We start from the raw sequence: 18,769 nt of genomic DNA, 5'->3' as shown, positions 1-18,769 counted from the left end.
GTGGGATGTAGAGGGGCATCAGATGTGGCCTCCAAGGAACCCTCGCCCGCTGCAACATGCTTCTTGGCGGCTAGATCTGCCAGCTCCTTGGCGGCCCAACCAGTGACTCTTCCGCGGTGGCTTCTTAGTGAATAGGAGGCACTGCTGGCGTTGCCCCACCACAAGGGAGGAAAAGGTGGTGGCTGCCCTCTGGGGTCTCCTGGGTCCCTTCCCTCCACCCCACCCCCCAACAGCCTTTTCTCCCCACTTCAACCGTCAGGTAAGGTTGATTTGATTCCCCCCACCTTGTTCCTGATGCTTATCTTCATTCCTGCCTCCCCTGTCCCCAGTTTATTTCTACACTCCCCCTTCCCTTCTTCCCTGGTCCGGGGAGACAATTTTGTGGTTTGCCTCGGATGCCTAATTCTCTTCAGCTGGCCCTGTCTGCTTCCTATGGAAATATATAGGGGAAGCCTATGCAAAAGCAACCAAGCTGTAGAGTTCAGTTCTGTTCATGACTAGGCAGAGAAGTTAAAGTAGCATAGCTACTTTTATCAAGAGCAGCAAGCTTGTGGGTTTGCTCTGCCCGTAATCCTTTTTAAGTGCCATCCAAACCTTTATAAAGATTATCTTAAGGTACACAGTTCAGTCCTATAGTAGTGTCATTGCTCAGTGCTTTATCCAGGCTGCGGAGGCAGAGGACTGAGACTGAAAGAACGGGGGTGGGGGTGGGAGTATAGGGAGTATAGGTGCATAGAGCCTAAATTGTAAATGAGCACAATAGTTGATCCTGTATAAGACCTTGATTGTACACATGTTTTATTATGCTATTATATTTGTTGGAAGCTGCCCAGAGTGGCTGGGGCCAGGACCGCTGCTAGGGTTTCTTGCGCCCTAGGCAGACCACCTTCTGGCACCCCCCGCCAAAGCCTGCTTTAGCGGGAGGTGGGGGGGTGGAGAGGCAAGCAGCAGTTTCTCCGCTGTAGCGGAGAAGCTGCTGCTCGCCTGCCCCGCCCCCACCAAAGCCTGCTTTAGCGGGAGCCGGGGGTGGTGTAGGGGGCAAGCAGCACCTCTCCGCTACAGTGGAGAAGCTGCTGCTAGCCCGCCCCCCCCCCCAGCCTGGCCAGTGCCCCCTCCATTTTGGCGCCCTAGGCAATTGCCTAGTTCGCCTGGACACACCGGCCCTGGCTGGGGCAACCCAGTTAGATGGGCGGGGAATAATAATAATAATAATAATAATAATAATAATAATAAGTATTATTATTATTATTATTATTAAATGATGCAGTTTTCATGGTTGGGGAACATGGGTGAATATGCAATAGCCTTTTCTTGTACATTGAAGGGTTTCTTAAAAACAATTTTAAAAAATCCTGGAATTTCCTTGATTTTGAAAAGGGAATTCCCTGCACAAAATGAGCATTTTCAGAGAGCGGGAGAGATAGACAACAGCAAATGTGAAGTTCACTCTGGCTCTGTAATTCTTCGCATTTATCCTGAAGGTGTTAAAAGCAGTTCACATACATTATCACAATAAATGTTCTATCAACCCTGTTGGTTCGGCTTTCTTCTTCTTCTTCTTCTTCTTCTTCTTCTTCTTCTTCTTCTTCTTCTTCTTCTTCTTCTATCCATGTTTTTATTATTACATTAAGTTTGTCTAAAACTTTCAAGAGGTGTGCTGTGCATACAGTGTAGACCATTGTTTTCCCTATAATGTCCCAATGGAGTAGCCTAAAATTGTCAGAGCAGCTAACAACAAACCTGGAATGTTGGACCGTTCTTCTCCTGGTTTGCAGTCTGTGATAACTCACCGGTGGATCTCAGAACAGAATGTGTTCACAGCCCTTTGAGGAAATGAACCAAACCATAGGCTGCCACTGAAGTCACATTATGGGTTACAAGAGTCAAATAACTACACTGTAGGAAACATATATACCAGGGGTCAGCAACCTTTTTCAGCCATGGGCCGGTCCACCGTCCCTCAGACCATGTGGTGGGCCGGACTATATTTTGGGAAAAATAATAATGAACGAATTCCTATGCCCAACAAATAACCCAGAGATGTATTTTAAACAAAAGGACACATTCTACTCAGTGGCGTCGCTAGCCTCTGCGCTGCTGGGGGCGGCGGCAGCGCAGAGGCACCCCCTGGGGGAGGGGCACGACGTGCGCGGCGTGACGTCATCATGACGTCACGACGCACGTGTATACAGAAAGGGGGGATTTCCCCCTTTCCGAGGCTTTTTTTCAGCGGGGGGGGGGGACCAGCGAGGAGGGGCTGACAAGCGTGACCCCCCCCCCGCTGGTCGGCCCCCCCCGCCGAAAAAGCGGCGGAAAGCGGAAAAAGAAGCAGAGCGGCGCTTAAACGCGCCTGCTCTGCTTCCTTTCCAGGCTTTCCCTGCCCCCCCCCGCGGGTTTTCCGGCGGGGGGTGGTGACCAGCGAGGAGGGGGTGACAAGCGTGACCCCCACCTCGCTGGTCGGCCCCCCCCCCGCCGAAAAAAAGCGGCGGAAAGCGGAAAAAGAAGCAGAGCGGCGCTTAAACGCGCCTGCTCTGCTTCCTTTCCAGGCTTTCCCCGCCCCCCGCGGTTTTTTCGGCGGGGGGGGGTGACCAGCGAGGAGGGGGTGACAAGCGTGACCCCCACCTCGCTGGTCGGCCCCCCCCGCCGAAAAAAGCGGCAGAAGCACCCCATCCGTGTGCTGCTGCTCCCGGGGTGACGGAGGGAGCGGCGGCGCGTGGGAGGGGCCGGAGGGGCCGCCGCTTGTCACCCCCACCCGCCGCTGCTCACCCTGTCGCTGGGGGCGTACCGCCCCCACCGCCCCTCCCCAGCGACGCCCCTGATTCTACTCATATAGAAACACACTGATTCCTGGACTGTCTGCAGGCCGGATTTAGAAGGCGAATGGGCCACATCCGGCCCCCAGGCCTTAGGTTACCTACCCCTGATATATACGTTTTAAAGGTGGGGAATAAACACAGAGATGAATTGATCAGTATGAATTCTCTCAACTCTGCTTTATACCCAGCTCTACGTTTGTGGACGGACCTCAGCAAAGTGCTCAGCAGTTGTCCCTCCCTACATGGGCGGGCTTACCTAGCAGCGAGGGTGAGATCAGCAGGTGGCCATTTGAGTTCCCTCAAATTCTGCTGGAGTGACACTGTATATGCGGGGCATTGCGATAAATTAAAACGGTGACTCACAGACTCAGACATCAGGGACAAGTGTCAGGTGTTGGCAAGCCCTGCCTGAGAGTTTGTGGCCTTGGCAGTTGCCCAAGAGTGTCAGGAGCTGATGCCAGGCCTGGCAGCTCCCTTCCTTCCCTTTGTCTTACAGCTCATACGGGATGCTACCCCCTTCCCCGCCTACCGGCTTCCGCTGCTGCAGTTTCTTCAGGACATACAGTTTTATTTTAGGAAGCAGGCTCCACGCAGCTTCAGTTTGGCAATCACACCTGCTGCATTACTTGCTCGTAAAGCGGATCAGTTTGCATTTAATAATAATAATAATAATAATAATAATAATAATAATAATAAAAGAAGAAGAAGAAGAAGAAGAATCCTCATATGCAAAGTACTCAGCAGCTTCAGTTTGGCAATCACACCTGCTGCATTACTTGCTCGTAAAGCGGATCAGTTTGCATTTAATAATAATAATAATAATAATAATAATAATAATAATAATAATAATAAAAGAAGAAGAAGAAGAAGAAGAATCCTCATATGCAAAGTACTCAGCAGCTTCAGTTTGGCAATCACACCTGCTGCATTACTTGCTCGTAAAGCGGATCAGTTTGCATTTAATAATAATAATAATAATAATAATAATAATAATAATAATAATAATAAAAGAAGAAGAAGAAGAAGAAGAAGAATCCTCATATGCAAAGTACTCAGCAGCTTCAGTTTGGCAATCACACCTGCTGCATTACTTGCTCGTAAAGCGGATCAGTTTGCATTTAATAATAATAATAATAATAATAATAATAATAATAATAATAATAATAATAAAAGAAGAAGAAGAATCCTCATATGCAAAGTACTCAGCAGCTTCAGTTTGGCAATCACACCTGCTGCATTACTTGCTCGTAAAGCGGATCAGTTTGCATTTAATAATAATAATAATAATAATAATAATAGAAGAAGAAGAAGAATCCTCATATGCAAAGTACTCAGCAGCTTCAGTTTGGCAATCACACCTGCTGCATTACTTGCTCGTAAAGCGGATCAGTTTGCATTTAATAATAATAATAATAATAATAATAATAATAATAAAAGAAGAAGAAGAAGAAGAATCCTCATATGCAAAGTACTCAGCAGCTTCAGTTTGGCAATCACACCTGCTGCATTACTTGCTCGTAAAGCGGATCAGTTTGCATTTAATAATAATAATAATAATAATAATAATAATAATAATAATAATAATAGAAGAAGAAGAAGAATCCTCATATGCAAAGTACTCAGCAGCTTCAGTTTGGCAATCACACCTGCTGCATTACTTGCTCGTAAAGCGGATCAGTTTGCATTTAATAATAATAATAATAATAATAATAATAATAATAATAATAATAATAATAATAATAATAGAAGAAGAAGAAGAATCCTCATATGCAAAGTACTCAGCCCAGCCCAGCTTCATGCAGTCTAGCAGGTTTAAAGGTAAAGGTAAAGGGACCCCTGACCATTAGGTCCAGTCGTGTCCGACTCTGGGGTTGCGGCGCTCATCTCGCTTTACTGGCCGACGGAGCCGGCGTACAGCTTCCGGGTCATGTGGCCAGCATGACAAAGCAGCTTCTGGCGAACCAGAGCAGCACACGGAAACACCGTTTACCTTCCTGCCGGAGCGGTACCTATTTATCTACTTGCACTTTTGACATGCTTTCGAACTAGCAGGTTTAAGGGGAGTTAAAACAAGAAAACAAAACAAATTAAAACAACAAAACGGAGCACTAAAAGGAATTAAAAAGTAAAACAGAAGAGGGAATAAAAACAGGTGCTAAGAATTGGTTATATAGCAGAGACTTGCCTTAGAGTTGACCTTAGACCGCTAAACCCTGCTCCGAGCACTCAGCAGCCATCTTGGTCTCTGCTCCTCATATGTTTTGTAATATATAAGATTTTCAGCAGACCATTGGTGGGATGGCCTCTACAATATTCTTGAATTCTGAACAAATGAACAAGATGTTCATTCTCTAGTCTACTAGGGCCATGGGTGTTTCACTCTAGCCTTCTCTTTTGTCTAATTGGCTAGGCCTGCTTTTCTCAGTCATTGTAAGACGCCAGCATTGGCTAAAGACAGTGAAAAGGTGTGAGCAGCACCCTAGTTTCTCATGAAACAAATGAGAACACTGCCTGTACATTTTGCCTCACAAGTGCTAGCTACTTTATTTTAAATGAATGAGAGCTGAGAATCAAGGGGTTTTCGGCTTATCCAGGGAACACAGCTGCCCCCTCCTTGCGAGCACCCATGATGGTGCAATGCTTCCCTAGTCTCATTTGATCTCCTCTAAAGATGTAAAATTTCAGGAAATTTTGAAGCCATGAGGAAAAAAAGCCCCCCCCCCTGTTTCCCCCCAGAAAAATGAAACTTTTGGAAAAATTGAAGAAAAAGTTCAGTGTGGAGTAGTTTTACAAATTGCGTGAAACACATTGTATATAAAAGTATTGTTTGCAGTAAAAGAGGTAACCACCCCCCTTTCCCTCAAAAGCAACAAAAAAGCAGGAAACCATCAACATAAAAAATAATCAGATTTGCCCCTTAGCACCAACAGCAAATAAACCACCTCAATATTTAAGCTCCATAGAAGGTCTACCCTTTGAGTAGTGCTTTAAAAACAAACAAACAAACAAACAAACAAACAAACCAGAAGACACAACATATACATGCAGTTTATTTATCAATGGCATTGAGATGTTCTATATACGTGGACTGAGGTACCGGGGAGGATAAAGCAAAACAGCAATAGGAAGAAATTTCTGTGTTCCTTGCCGTGTTTTGCGATCAGGCTGAGGCTCACTGTGTTGGATTCTCTGCCAATATGGTGCTAGGAGGAGCAAATTTGTTACACAATCAACAAGCTGTTAAGTCCACTCTCATCCTTTCTCCCTTCTGCTGCTGGGAGAGATCGTCAGGGGGTTTGAACTGGGTGTTCATCAGTATGTGGACGATACCCAGCTCTACCTCTCTTTTAAATCAGAACCAGTGAAGGCAGTGAGTGTTCTGTGTGAGTGTCTGGAGGCGGTTGGAGGATGGATGGTGGCTAACGGATTGAGGTTGTATCCTGACAAGACAGAAGTACTGTTTTGGAGAGACGGGGGGCAGGTGTGGGGGACTCGGTGGTCCTGAAGGGGTCATTGTGCCCCCGAAGGACCAGGTGTGAAGCCTGGGAGTCAATTCTGTGTCCAGGGCAGCTGTCTACCAGCTCTATCTGGTACGCAGGCTGAGACCCTACCTGCCTGCAGACTGTCTTGCCAGAGTGGTGCATGCTCTGGTTATCTCCCACTTGGACTATTGCAATGCGCTCCGTGTGGGGCTACCTTTGAAGGTGACTCAGAGACTCCAACTAATCCAGAATGTGGCAGCTAGATTGGTGACTGGAGCGGCCGCCGGGACCATATAACACCAGTCCTCAAAGACCTACGTTGGCTTCCAGTATGTTTCTGAGCACAATTCCAAGTGTTGGTGCTGACCTTTAAAGCACTAAACGGCCTCGGCCCAGTATACCTGAAGGAGCATCTCCACCCCATCATTCAGCCCAGACACTGAGTTCCAGCTCCAAGGGCCTTCTGGTGGTTCCCTCACTGCGAGAAGTGAGGTTACAGGGAACCAGGCAGAGGGACTTCTCAGTAGTGGTGCCCTCCCATCAGATGTCAAGGAAATAAACTTCTAAAATCTGACTTTTAGAAGACATCTGAAGGTAACCCTGTATCGGGGAATTTTTTCATGTCTAATGTTTTACAATTTTTAATGTGCTGTAAGCTGTCCAGAGTGGCTGGGGAAACCCAGCCAGATGGGCGGGGTATAAATAATAAAAATACTACTACTACTACTACTACTACTACTACTACTACTACTATTCTGTAGCTCTATGTTTATCAGCCTGACAAGATCCAATAAAGTGCTCACCTCCATCTTTTGGGGTGCCTTGGATTTATACCAGTGCAGAGGACATTGTTTTGGTGCTAAACATTAGAGTCGTGGAGCTGTAGAGTTGGAAGGGACCACGACTGTTCTGGGAGGTGGAGGCAGCCTTACCCCTATTCTCACATCTCTGGTGGTGGCTAAATTAATGGAAAGACTAATCAACACTGCATTTTGTTTTCGACAGGCACCGCCTAGGAGCCTTAGACCTCGTTTCAGGAAAAAAAGTACCTCATCTTCGACCACTGAAACCATGTGAGCGTGATGAGCCATTAGCACCGAGATCCACGGAATGTCTTTCTTCTGCCTTAAAAGATCTACTCCGATAATAATGTAGGGGGGAAAACAGTGGTGAGATGGATGTGCTTTTGATATGGCCTTTCTCGCTTCCCTTTCCGTTTGCTGTGGGTCCCCTGACCGTTTCTGTGGCACTGCAAACCCAGAAGGCAAAAGCAACCCCCCTGGATTTCTTTGCAGAGTAGCAGTTCTTTCAGCTATACTAGTGAGGCTGTACCGGTACATTTGTAATTACTCCTTACATCAGCTTAGTTTTTAGCTCTGTGAGTGCAACCAGGAAAATAATTATTCACCTGTTATAAATACTTGGATCCATCCTATTTATTTTGGGCTTCATCATGTATAGAGTGGCAGGGGCCACAGATTTTTCTACCCAAGCTTTCTCCATCTTATCTTTATTACAGGACTGTGAATGATATGACAAATCATGAATTCTTTTCACTGTACAGGTGTTAGACATGAGCTTAATCGCCGCCGCCACCCTGTAAATTTTATTTATTGTAACTCAGATACTGTGTGTACTCCTGAAAAAATAGAGCCAGAGGATTTTAGAGAAGGAGGAACTCACAGATGTGTGCACACACATACACACATGTACGTATTATCACAAAATATGGGAGCAGAGGCACTTTGCTTTGTCGACAGTGACTGGCTGAGGTTGACGTCCTAAGCATATTTACCCGGAGGAAAGTCATGCTGAAATCAATCAGACTTTGTAAACAGAATTAGGATGGCATTGTTAAGTATGTTATGCATAAAAGAAACTAACATTATAACTCTTGGCCAACTTAATGAACATGCCTACAGCATGCAGTCATAATAAATGCTAGGAGGTAAACCAGAATCACATTAGCAAAGTGTGGGTTGGCCTATGCGAAAGTCAGCCATGTCTGCACATGGGATTTTAATCCTAACATTTTCCCACCAGGTATGTAGGCATTTCTTTCAGAGAAAGATAGTGGAAGACTGTAACCAAACTCCTTCACGTAATGCAAAGATTTTGGCTGTAGTTAGCTTCACAATAGTCTGTAGATCCCACTGTGCGTTTGTAATTTTAGAGAGGTACAAAATGAGGAAACAGTACTAGGATTTGTGTATTTGTGCTTCAGATTGGTGTCTCTTGTAAGTGTTGAGCATGTAAAATCTAATTCTGTAGACAATTGTATGTGTTAATTAGAATATTTAATATTGTAGAATATAAAAGATCTTGCCACTGAGATCAGATGGGTAGATTACAAATGATACTACTGACCTCCTTCATGTGTAGCAGGGATTTAGGTGGCTGTGTTTCAGGTTCCAAGATTAGCACTATGAAATGTCTGTTAAATATTTTTGTTTTGGGTTTAAGAATCCATATCCTAGCCTCCCTTCATGCTTCTTAATGTTAATTTGGAACTTCTTAAATTTTTTGTAAAGCCTTAAAAATCCAACCATTGCATAAGCATGTATCAGCACGGTTACTGCTGTGCAAGAAAATAAAAACAGATGCCTCCAACAGTTACCATATTTGGATCCGTTGCCATTTCAGTCAACAAATGAATAATTTAGATGGCAGCTAGAAAATATTCAGTTGTTGCACAAAAGCTCGATTTTGGGGGAGTTCAGCTAGCATATTTGTTGAGCAGTTTTTTTGAAGTCCGTATACATTCACGCACAGAATTCAAAGTTGTCTGCGACATCAGCAAAATGACATTATCTTGCAAGCAGGTAACTTTTGCCAATATATACCGCTATGTGTGACAGAATAAAATGAAAAAGTGGCAATTTTGTATTTAATTATGCCAAAAAGACACATTTGTAAATTTATCCTCATATGCTCATTCTACCTAAAGCGAACCGATGTCTATCTGACCTGCTGTTTTACTGACAAGTATGACTGTTCTGGACTTCCTGTTGTTTAGTGCTAAGGTGAAACTCTCTGAATTGCCTTATCTCTCAAATTAAATTCACTGTAAGAAAAAAAACCACTGGTAATTGTGCTAATCAATCAGTTGAACTGTGTTATCTGTGTATAGATCAGTGAGAAACATGAATGGCTAAGTAAGTGTAGCACTTATGTTCCATATATTTTTAAAATCTGCAATACAATGGAAGCAGGTTGTTTGCAGCCTTGGCCGAGACATGTGCATCAAAACATATCAGCTTCTAGCATTTTGAACACTCAAGACTTGTACTCTCTACCAATTTACTAGGGCTATCCATTTTATTTCCAGTAGAAGGCTCCAATATAATTTTATTTCATGTACACATTGGGGATTAATATGTTCTACTGTCTTGCTTTGATTCTCTAGTCTTACCTCCTCGGACCAATACTGGGGGTCAGCTTTGCATAGCCAACTTTAGCTTCCACAATGCTGTTTCTGCCGATTTTTGTTTTTGCGTTACAGATGTAGAACAATGGAACAGAGGTGGGCTTTGGTACTCTTTGGTAACAGGGCGTCCTGCAAGAGCCCCAGATTTGGTGCCCCCAAGTAGTTCTTCTCAATTTTGTACCTACTCGGCTCATTGCCCTGTGTCGGGGAACTGCCTGCATCACCCCAAATCTAGTGCTACATAGAATTATAGTGTTAGAAGGGACCCCAGGGAGAGAACAGTGAGCCACACAAGGAGCAATGTAAGACTGTGGTTCTCCAGCACAATACTGTTTCTGTTGCTACAATTCTAGTACAGTATTATAAAGCTATGGGGAGGGTTCCCAAACATGTAACTGTAAAATGTTCTTTATTGTAGGAAAATAGCCAACTTCACAAGAGAACAGACTATCATGGCTTAGTTGCGTATGCCCACGTATCAGTACTGATCTAATTACCAAAGTTTCTCACCCTTCACTATTCATGAGGATAGACCATAGCTCAACAGTTGAGCACATGCTTTGGTTCCTTCTACCTGCAAGTTCCCGTTTCAATCCCTGGCGGCTCCAGTTTATGTTCATGTGACATACCTCTGCCGCAGACTCTGGAGAGCTGCTGCCTGCCAGTGTAGACAGCACTGAGTCTACTCTGGTATGAGGCACAGGGTCAGACTAGATGATGCTCAGGGTACCTTTCAACTCTACAATTCTGTGAAGTCAGACCATTGGCCTATCCAGCCAATGGCTGGTGGCAGCAGAAAAAAATATTTTATTTCAGTGTAAATCAAAGAACTTCACCAGTCAGTTTTAAAACTAAAACACTGGGGGGGGGGGGGGAATGCTGAACATAAAGTTGGGATGCTCTCTAGCCAGTTGTAAACAACCTGCTACCTTCAAGCTGTACTCTGCAAGATAATTGTACTCTTAAGTAGCTGATACATGTACTTGTGCCTAAATGCTTGTTAATTAGTCTCTTTTGCAGTTTTTTTTTTGCGAGTACCTGCTTTGCACTTGGCACACTATTTGAAATTGTCAAGAGCACTGTATTTTAGAAAGTAACACAAGTAGCCAATATCTGAGGCTGGTAATGGGTCACTTAATATTGTTTGTTTCCACTGATCCATAGCAAAGACATGCTAGGCTAGAACGTTTAAAAATGCATTGTAAGATCACATACTACAACAGTATTCCAAAGGTCAATGTTTTGTTATAATGCTTGATATACATCTTGAAAATAAAGTCTTAAATTTTTCTTTTAAAAACAGGAATGGCTCTTCTGTTCAAAGTAGGCGAAACTGTTATAATCACACTTCTACTATTGTTGTTGTTGTTTAGTCATCTTAGTTGTGTTCGACTCTCCATGACCCCATGAACCAGAGCATGCTTTGGAAACTCTTTCTTCTCAAAACTTCTCCTTTTTTATGTCCATGGAGTTTTCTTGGCAAAATACTGGAGTGGTTTGCCAATTCCTCGTTCATCTAATATTGTACTATTATAATATTATTGTAGTGTTCTAATTTCTGTAGTTGTTTGTAGTGTCCTAATTCTTGTAGTTGTTTATCTCCACTATATGCTATCATTGTAAGGCATGGGTAGTCAAACTAAGGCCCGGGGGCCAGATCCGCCCAATCGCCTTCTAAATCCGGCCTGCAGACGGTCTGGGAATCAGCGTGTTTTTACACGAGAAGAATGTGTCCATTTATTTAAAATGCATTTCTGGGTTATTTGTGGGGCATAGGAATTCGTTCATTTCCGCCGCCCCCCAAATATAGTCCTGCCCCCCACAAGGTTTTAGGGACAGCGGAATGGCCCCCTCTGAAAAAGTTTGCTGACCCCTGTTGTAAGGGGAATCTTAATAGATTAGCAAACTGATGGTCTACTACTGCGACAGTATTCTACAGTGGTGAGAATTTGGTTCCAATAACCCCCACCCCAGTCATTCTCTCTCAACCTAGCCTATTCCATTAGTTGTTGTGGAGAGAGGAAAATAATGTATGTTAAATGGAACTCCTTGTGCCTTGTGAATAATTGTAAGGATACTTGAGGAAATGGCTGGGATTTGTTTGTCTTGATGGAAAGAAGGAAGACTTCGTCAGTAAGTAAGAGCCTCAAGTTGGTAAGATGACTGAAGATTTCTACTGTGGTAGATAAACCTAGTATCTTGAATGGTTCTGACACATCATTTGAAATAGGAATCACGCACATACATACACACATTTTTTGGTGTGTGTCTATTTGTGATCTCACACATTAACAAATCAACAATTAAACTGAAAATTATAATACGAGACAACCATCAGTAGTTGAAGTTTCATCGTTTCCATGATTCCCCAAGGACTTACAGCATCTCTCTTGCCATTTCAAAGTAATACTTACTGCAAAGCTGAAATTTTTTATAAGCCAGCCATTAATTACTCATCAAAGACGGCTTCCGGCGGCTGACGCCATTATGGGTGGTCGTGGGTTGCTTCGGCTGCGAAGCACCCAGTTCATCCCGGGGGTCAGGAGCCCTGCAGCCGCATAGCGGGGCTCCGGTTGGGGTGCGGGAAGAGCGTCCCGCACCCTGGGCTCCCCGGCTGTGCCCGTTGTGGCTCCGAACCCTTCCCCCGCGCCCCCTGTAAAGGGGGAGTGGGGGTGAAGGGACGACGGAGCCGGGCTATAGGGGACATGCCCCAACCGGGATGGAAATGCGGCGACAAAGCCTGTGATGAGCGTCTAAGTTCTACCTGTCATTAAGGAGCTGATAAGAACCCAGAGGCTGTGAGTAATTGATTGACTCTTTGTATTCCTGGAACGCTCTGGGGGAAAGAAGAAAGGCAGCCCGCCTCCCTCCCTTCGAGTGGTGAAAGAGATTAACCCTTTAAGTGACTGCTGCTACAACAATCAATAGAAAGTATTTGGAATTTGAAAACTGAGTCTGTTGAGATCTCCCTTCGGGGGTTAACTGGGGAAAAAATATCTCCGCTTGGAGTTTTGGTCTTTATACTCCGGCTTCGGAGAAATGGCGGCGACTTGGTTTGTCGTGGGAAAAAATTGAAACAAAGGAAGGAAGAGACAGGAACTGAAATCTGATACTCACCCTCTCTCTTAAAATGCTGGACTTTGCGCTCGCACTGGTATCGAACTCTGATTTGGAGGATGAGGAAATGCTCACTGTCTTGCAGATGGAATTGCTTAATCGGAAACTACAGGTCTTGAGTGGAATTATTCATAAAAAGGATTTACTTTCCACAGAGGAGGCTTTTCAAAAGTTCTACACAATGGAATCAAGCCTTGGCAAAGAGCTGGGAGGGGCGCTTAGAGGATGGTCTGAAATGGCTGGGCGAATCCGGGAAAAGGAACCTGAAACGGGAAAATTTACAATATCCAGACCCCGAGGTGGCAGCTCGGGGGCAAGGGACATGGAATTAAGATTTTTACAAGAAGAAGGAGAAAAAGAATCGGAGGAGCCCAGAATGGAGATGAGGAACGCCCTGAGGCTCGATGCTGGGTTTGTTGTGGATGCTGCCTGGATCTGTGGACACTCAGAGGAAGACAATGGGAGATTTGGTTGTGGAGAAAGACAGAAAAAGACAATGGATAGAGGGGGAGTGGGTTGAAGTATTAAATGTATAATCTAAATGGTCTGCCATGGTATCCGAAATCGGAGTGTGAAGTCTGTTAATTACAAGTTTATTTTAAATAAGTAAGGAGATATTGAATTTTAAGTTAAAAGCAGCATGATAAAGGACAGAAGAAATAAGTTTAGCTATAAGAATATTTGGTTATGATTTAGGTTATAATGCAAAGACTGAGATAAGTATGTTTTCTTTTTTTTAAGTAAAGTTAAATCTTTTTATAGAGAAAAGTTGTTAAGGAAATAGTATATTGAATTAAAACCGAAGGTGAAAAGGCGGGGGAAGTCAAACGTCAAGATTCAGAACTAGAATTTTTTTTTTGTGTAAGGTATATAAATAAGAAGAAGAATCCTGACTTTATGTGTATTTGTATTTGTTTTTGTATTTGTAGGTGTGGGGTTGGGTTTGTGTTATATTATGAAAATGCTAATAAAATTTTGTTAAAAAAAATAATAATAATTACTCATCAAAGACTTTATCAGCTTGCCTTCTTTAAGACAATCCATGTGCTTAAATTTTGCACTTCTATTCAGCAGAAAGAATAAATGGACCATGGCTGAGCAAGGCTAAATGCTTGTTTTATACAGTCCTAGATTTAAAACTGCAGCTATAACTATTTAAAACAGTTTTGAGGCATGTAATTTATATTCCACAATCAAGGAAAGTATATTTATACATTCTGCAGCTATCACCCTTTGCTAATAAAACAAAACAGTTATGCAATCAATCTTTAGAGTAATCAGATCAATGGTTTATTTTGCACTAGTAATTTAACACAAACTCTTCATTTGCTTGTTAGACAGATGTATGGAAAAGTAATCAACCTGAGCCATTAATATTTGGACTGGCATACAAAGATCCGCAGGTGTGCATTTGACAATTTATAACGTAAAGTTTGTACGATCATGGTATTTCTGGTAGGGGTCATTAATGTACCAGTTTCTTCTTTTCCAGAAGGAAGATGTCATTTTATCAAGGAGCTTAGACTGTGTTTTATTGCAGAACACATGTTCCCTCAAACGTTTCCTCCGCCGAGAATTTTTTTTCCACAGCCGTTTCTTGTAACCAGCCTGTCATAAAAGAGTAAAACATTTAATTCTTCAAACATATGAATGGTTATCCACAAAATAAATACATAATCATCACACAAGTAGATTTTCACATAGCCTGTTCTGTCCTTCATTTTTTAATTCTAGCACATTTCCAAGTTAAAATTAGAAAAGCAGCAGCTGGCACATCATGCTGTCAACACGCTGGCACATCATGCTGTCAAGACAATAACATTCAATGAAGAAAATATTACCCTTCTCCTTAGCCAAAGGCCACAGTGCAATCTGAGAAATCTGTGAATCACAGGTTTTACAGTTTTCCTTTTTCCTTTTCGCAAGCCGAATTTGATGAGGGTCCTTACTTGCTGATGAAGGATACCTGGGAGCAGTGGTGTTACACTGAAATTTGTAGGAAATCAAGAAAATATGAAGTTAGATCTAATAGCTGTGACCTGTTGAATTTAGCATTTGACTAATCAGTGTCTCAATAGCACAGAAACCTTATACCAAGATCCTTGAAAAGACAAAAACTAAACATCTCAGCAATGCTCCCATTAATTCCCACCCTGACCTTACAGTGGCAGACTTTGGTACCCTGTGCAAAGCCAAAATTTGCCCACTTCTCTTTGATCAGACACAATTCTATCCCATGTTGGTTCTCCCATGTTCCTTTAACAGTAGAAATGGGGAAAACTGCATGAGATATGGGAGGTGGGAACGTGCATCCCCATAACAGCTCTAGCATGCACATAGGGGAGAAGGAACTGAGATCTTACTTTGTTAGGGCTAACACTAAGCCTCATCAATACGTGCTTCAGAATGCAAATTTGGTGCACTAATACATGCCTACCAATGGGCCAGTCCTACCCCCATAATTGTCCTTCTCTGGCACAAATAACAATCCAATGGGCAAATGGGAGGGAAAACAAGAAAATGGACTAATGCATCCTTCCTTCTTTATGTGGCTTTGGCTGCTGCAGTATGAATATTGGAAAATATACAGAAATCAGGGATGGAGGTGGAGGGGGAGGCATCCTGGGGAAACAGCATTACCCCTAACCCAAATGACTGAGGAACTGCAGTCACAGATTAGCAACCACCAGGGCCTCTTAGGTAGGAGGTTTGAAGACTGGCAAGTACAAGTACACTTAGAACTCGTAAGGGGAAAATATTTTTTCTTCAATGTGTTGTAGTTTCACGCAAATTACTAGTCACAAACTGAATCAAGCCCAGAGGAATCGCCTCCAACTACTGTTGATATTTTGACATCTTAGCCAAAGTACGCATATAAACACACCAGCAATACACTAGGAATCCTGTTACTACTATTAGTAAGGAAACTGGGGCAATAGGGACTTTCCCCAACATTTTACACTACTATTATGCCTATATAATGGAACACACGGTGCTTTTACGGACAATCAAGCAAATATTAGCTCCAGCTCAAAATCTGTAAAAATCTAAATTTCAACAGTGAAGAGGGGACAACATGCAGGATATAGTTACACGTACTTTGACTTTATTATGGTTGGGGACCAGGTAGAAGGGTTTAAAACAAAATCTGTATGGAGGATTAAATTTTGTTAAATTGTGTCTACCTGTTCAAAATTGAGACTGAATGCCCATAAGACCCACTTCCAACGGAGAGAAGAGGTTTTCTGGTGGAGATTGCTGATATATTCCTGTGGCTGATATGAAGTGAAGACAACCAAGAAACTGGGCGGATGCTGTAAGAACTATTATTGGCCAAAGGGACCAAAGGGCAGAAAGATCTTAAAACCCCTAGGGAAATAAGAGAAAACATAAAAAGCAAGCAGACCATGTATCAAGAAATGGAACCAGGAACTGCCTTCATCTGGCTTCTCCCTGTTCTGGACTTCTCACAGTGAGTGTTGACAATTATGAGACTGATGGAGCCAGGTGAAGACCCATCTCAGAGCTTACCAGCTTAATTGTCCTCTCACCAAGAAAGAGCAGGAGGCAGGCAAGATTACCTCAGAAGTCAGACCTCACAGCCTGCTTCTCCTACCCTGGCACCCAACTATAGAAGTTTGTCTAGGGCAATCTTGGGTCCCCAGATGTTGGGCTACAACTCCCATCATTCCTAGACAGCATGGTCAGGGATGATGGAAGTGAGAGTTCAATAATCTGGGGAGTTCAATAACATCTGGGGACCCAAGGTTGAAAAAGGATGGTCTGGGCTGTCAACTGTCCCGTGGAAAGGATCCCAATGGCTTTGCTCATGTGGGGTTTTTCTTTAATGTTTCTTGTAAATTGCCTTGGAAGGATTAGTATCATGGAAGGCAGACTATAAATAAATTGATGAAAATTATATTCAATGTGGAAGGGGCAATCAACCAAATGAATGTGTGCTAATAGGACTTTATTATTTAAATAATAATAAACCCACTACAAGACTTCATCCGATCAATGCCCGTTTTCTTTTGTAATCGTTAATAATATGACTCAAAGTTGGTGAGATTTCTTGCTTACAGCATTTCACATTAAGCAAACTGCTATGATTCGTCAAAGCACTATCAGTCAGACACAAGGAAAGTGAAGGTCAATTTCCGAAAGCAGCATTGCGTCGCAATTATCCTTCAAGATTTCATCACAACCCCCATTCCTGCTTGAAACACAGCACAACCTTAAGATGAAAGTCTTCAGGTCCTACTTTTGTTGCAGTTCATCATTTAACCTGCTTCAGCCTCTGCTGGGAGCCAATGCTATTATACCTATAGCCTCTGTTTCTTTTTCTTTCTTTCTTTTTGCTGCTGTTGCGTAGTTTGGGGTGATCTAGTGCAGTGTTTTTCAACCACTGTTCCACGGCACACTAGTGTGCCGCGAGATGTTGCCTGGTGTGCCGTGGGAAAAATTGTGTTTATTTGATTCCTATTCAAGAGAATTACTTTATATATGGTCAATATAGGCACAGAGTTAAATTTTTTAACATTTTCTAATGGTGGTGTGCCTCGTGATTTTTTTCATAAAACAAGTGTGCCCTTGCCCAAAAAAGGTTGAAAAACACTGATCTAGTGATGGCCAGCCTTCCAAATTTGGACCTGTAGAGGTAGCTCCAAAATCGGTTGGCAACTGTGTGGTCCGAGCAAGGTAAAACCACCAAGCCCCCCACACCACCCTTTCCTAACCAGGAGCTACAAGTCCCACTGCCAAGCATCATCTGCAGGGCTGGATTTAGGTTTGATGAGGCCCTAAGCTACTGAAGGTAATGGGGCCCTTTATATACCCAGCTCTCCTTTGTCAACAACAAATTGTCACTGTTTCTTGTGTTGAATATATGCTATATAGTAATTTACAGACCTAATAGGTATCTAAAGCCATCTGCACATGCAGAATGTAGGCACCCTATATATAGAAATGAGCAAACCAGTGAAACTTTAGGGAGCAGGCTAGCAGGCTTACTTACATCATAGGAGCCTACACAACACAAAACGCTGTTGCAGTAGGTAGGTTTTATTTTATTTGTTTTTTATCTTATATTTTGGAAATGTACATCCAGTTTTTGTTTTCTTTATTTTTTTTGGGGGGGGGCACCAAGAGAGTGAGGCCCTAAGCTTGTTTAGCTTATACTTAAACCCGGCACTGACACCTGCAATAATCAATAATGACATCTGCAATAATTAATAATCCGAAAAATCAAATAGGGCCCACGATTTATTATAGGCTCTATAATAAGAGGGGCGTTAAAGCGGTGCCTGCGGTGCAGGCCAAGCGAGGGCTGCAGGAGCCTTGACTCTCTCCCCGCCTGTCACTCACACACACGACGACACCCCCGCCCCGTGCGACACTCAGTCAACGATGCTTCCTCCGCCCGAGCAGGGAACTCCTCGCCTCCCATCACTAACCTGGGAGCCTCCGCGCCGCAGCGAGCGCCGCCATCTTGTCTGCTCCGCCCGCCGGCCCCGCTACGGCATCCACGGAGGATCAATACGAAGCAGAAAGCAAAGGCGCGAGTGGAGCGCCCCGCCCCTGGCCCCGCCCCCTTCGCTGCTTTATCAAGGGAGGATCGGCTGGATCTGCAGCGACGCCTCCTTGCAAGCGCGCAGCGGCGTTTCTCGTCGTCGCCCGCTAAAGAAAAGCATTCCATCCCGGCTCAGCTCAGAAATGCTGGCTTTTTGCGGTTTTAGTTTGGGAAACGAGAGACCCCGAAATCGAGTTTTGCGCGTGGCAGATTTGCTTCAGCTCGGAGCTATTTTTTGTTAAGAATTAGGAAATTATTTAACCACCCCCTTCCCTAAATATGCTCTGTTCCTGTTTTTTTAAAATGCATTAATAATAATAATAATAATAATAATAATAATAATATTAGGCCATTCTCA

The 18,769-nt window shown here is 43.4% G+C and overlaps 2 protein-coding genes across 4 annotated transcripts in view; one reads left to right on the top strand and one right to left on the bottom strand.

The window, feature by feature from the left end:
* The window catches only part of REEP1 (receptor accessory protein 1), a 60,978-nt gene extending 49,953 nt beyond the window's left edge, over nt 1-11,025 (top strand). For all 3 annotated transcript variants that reach the window (XM_033169501.1, XM_033169498.1, XM_033169497.1), the window contains one exon: nt 7,304-11,025. In XM_033169501.1, the coding sequence (XP_033025392.1) occupies nt 7,304-7,375 (72 nt within the window). In that variant the 3' untranslated portion in view covers nt 7,376-11,025. The remainder of the gene's footprint in view (nt 1-7,303) is intronic.
* Nucleotides 11,026-14,109: 3,084 nt separating this feature from the next.
* Nucleotides 14,110-18,386, bottom strand: MRPL35 (mitochondrial ribosomal protein L35). The gene is made up of 4 exons (XM_033170536.1): nt 18,296-18,386; nt 16,028-16,211; nt 14,684-14,828; nt 14,110-14,450 (listed from the first exon to the last, which is right to left on the bottom strand). Exons 1-4 carry the CDS (start codon nt 18,327-18,329, stop codon nt 14,262-14,264), a joined length of 552 nt encoding a protein of 183 aa, XP_033026427.1. The 5' UTR covers nt 18,330-18,386; the 3' UTR covers nt 14,110-14,261.
* Between the last annotated feature and the right edge of the window lie 383 nt (nt 18,387-18,769).

Source organism: Lacerta agilis, chromosome 14 (genome assembly GCF_009819535.1).
Source record: "Lacerta agilis isolate rLacAgi1 chromosome 14, rLacAgi1.pri, whole genome shotgun sequence".
Taxonomy (NCBI): Eukaryota; Metazoa; Chordata; class Lepidosauria; order Squamata; family Lacertidae; genus Lacerta; species Lacerta agilis.
This window is presented reverse-complemented; position numbering and strand designations above follow the sequence as displayed.

Excerpts from the sequence above, each read along its gene's own strand:
- MRPL35 (XM_033170536.1), bottom strand. The coding sequence starts at position 18,329 with ATGGCGGCGCTCGCTGCGGCGCGGAGGCTCCCAG. Across the intron at positions 16,212-18,295 it reads TGCGGCGCGGAGGCTCCCAG|GGGTTTTAAGATCTTTCTGC; the intron begins GTTAGTGATGGG and ends TTATTTCCCTAG. Across the intron at positions 14,829-16,027 it reads TCAGTCTCAATTTTGAACAG|TGTAACACCACTGCTCCCAG; the intron begins GTAGACACAATT and ends TACAAATTTCAG.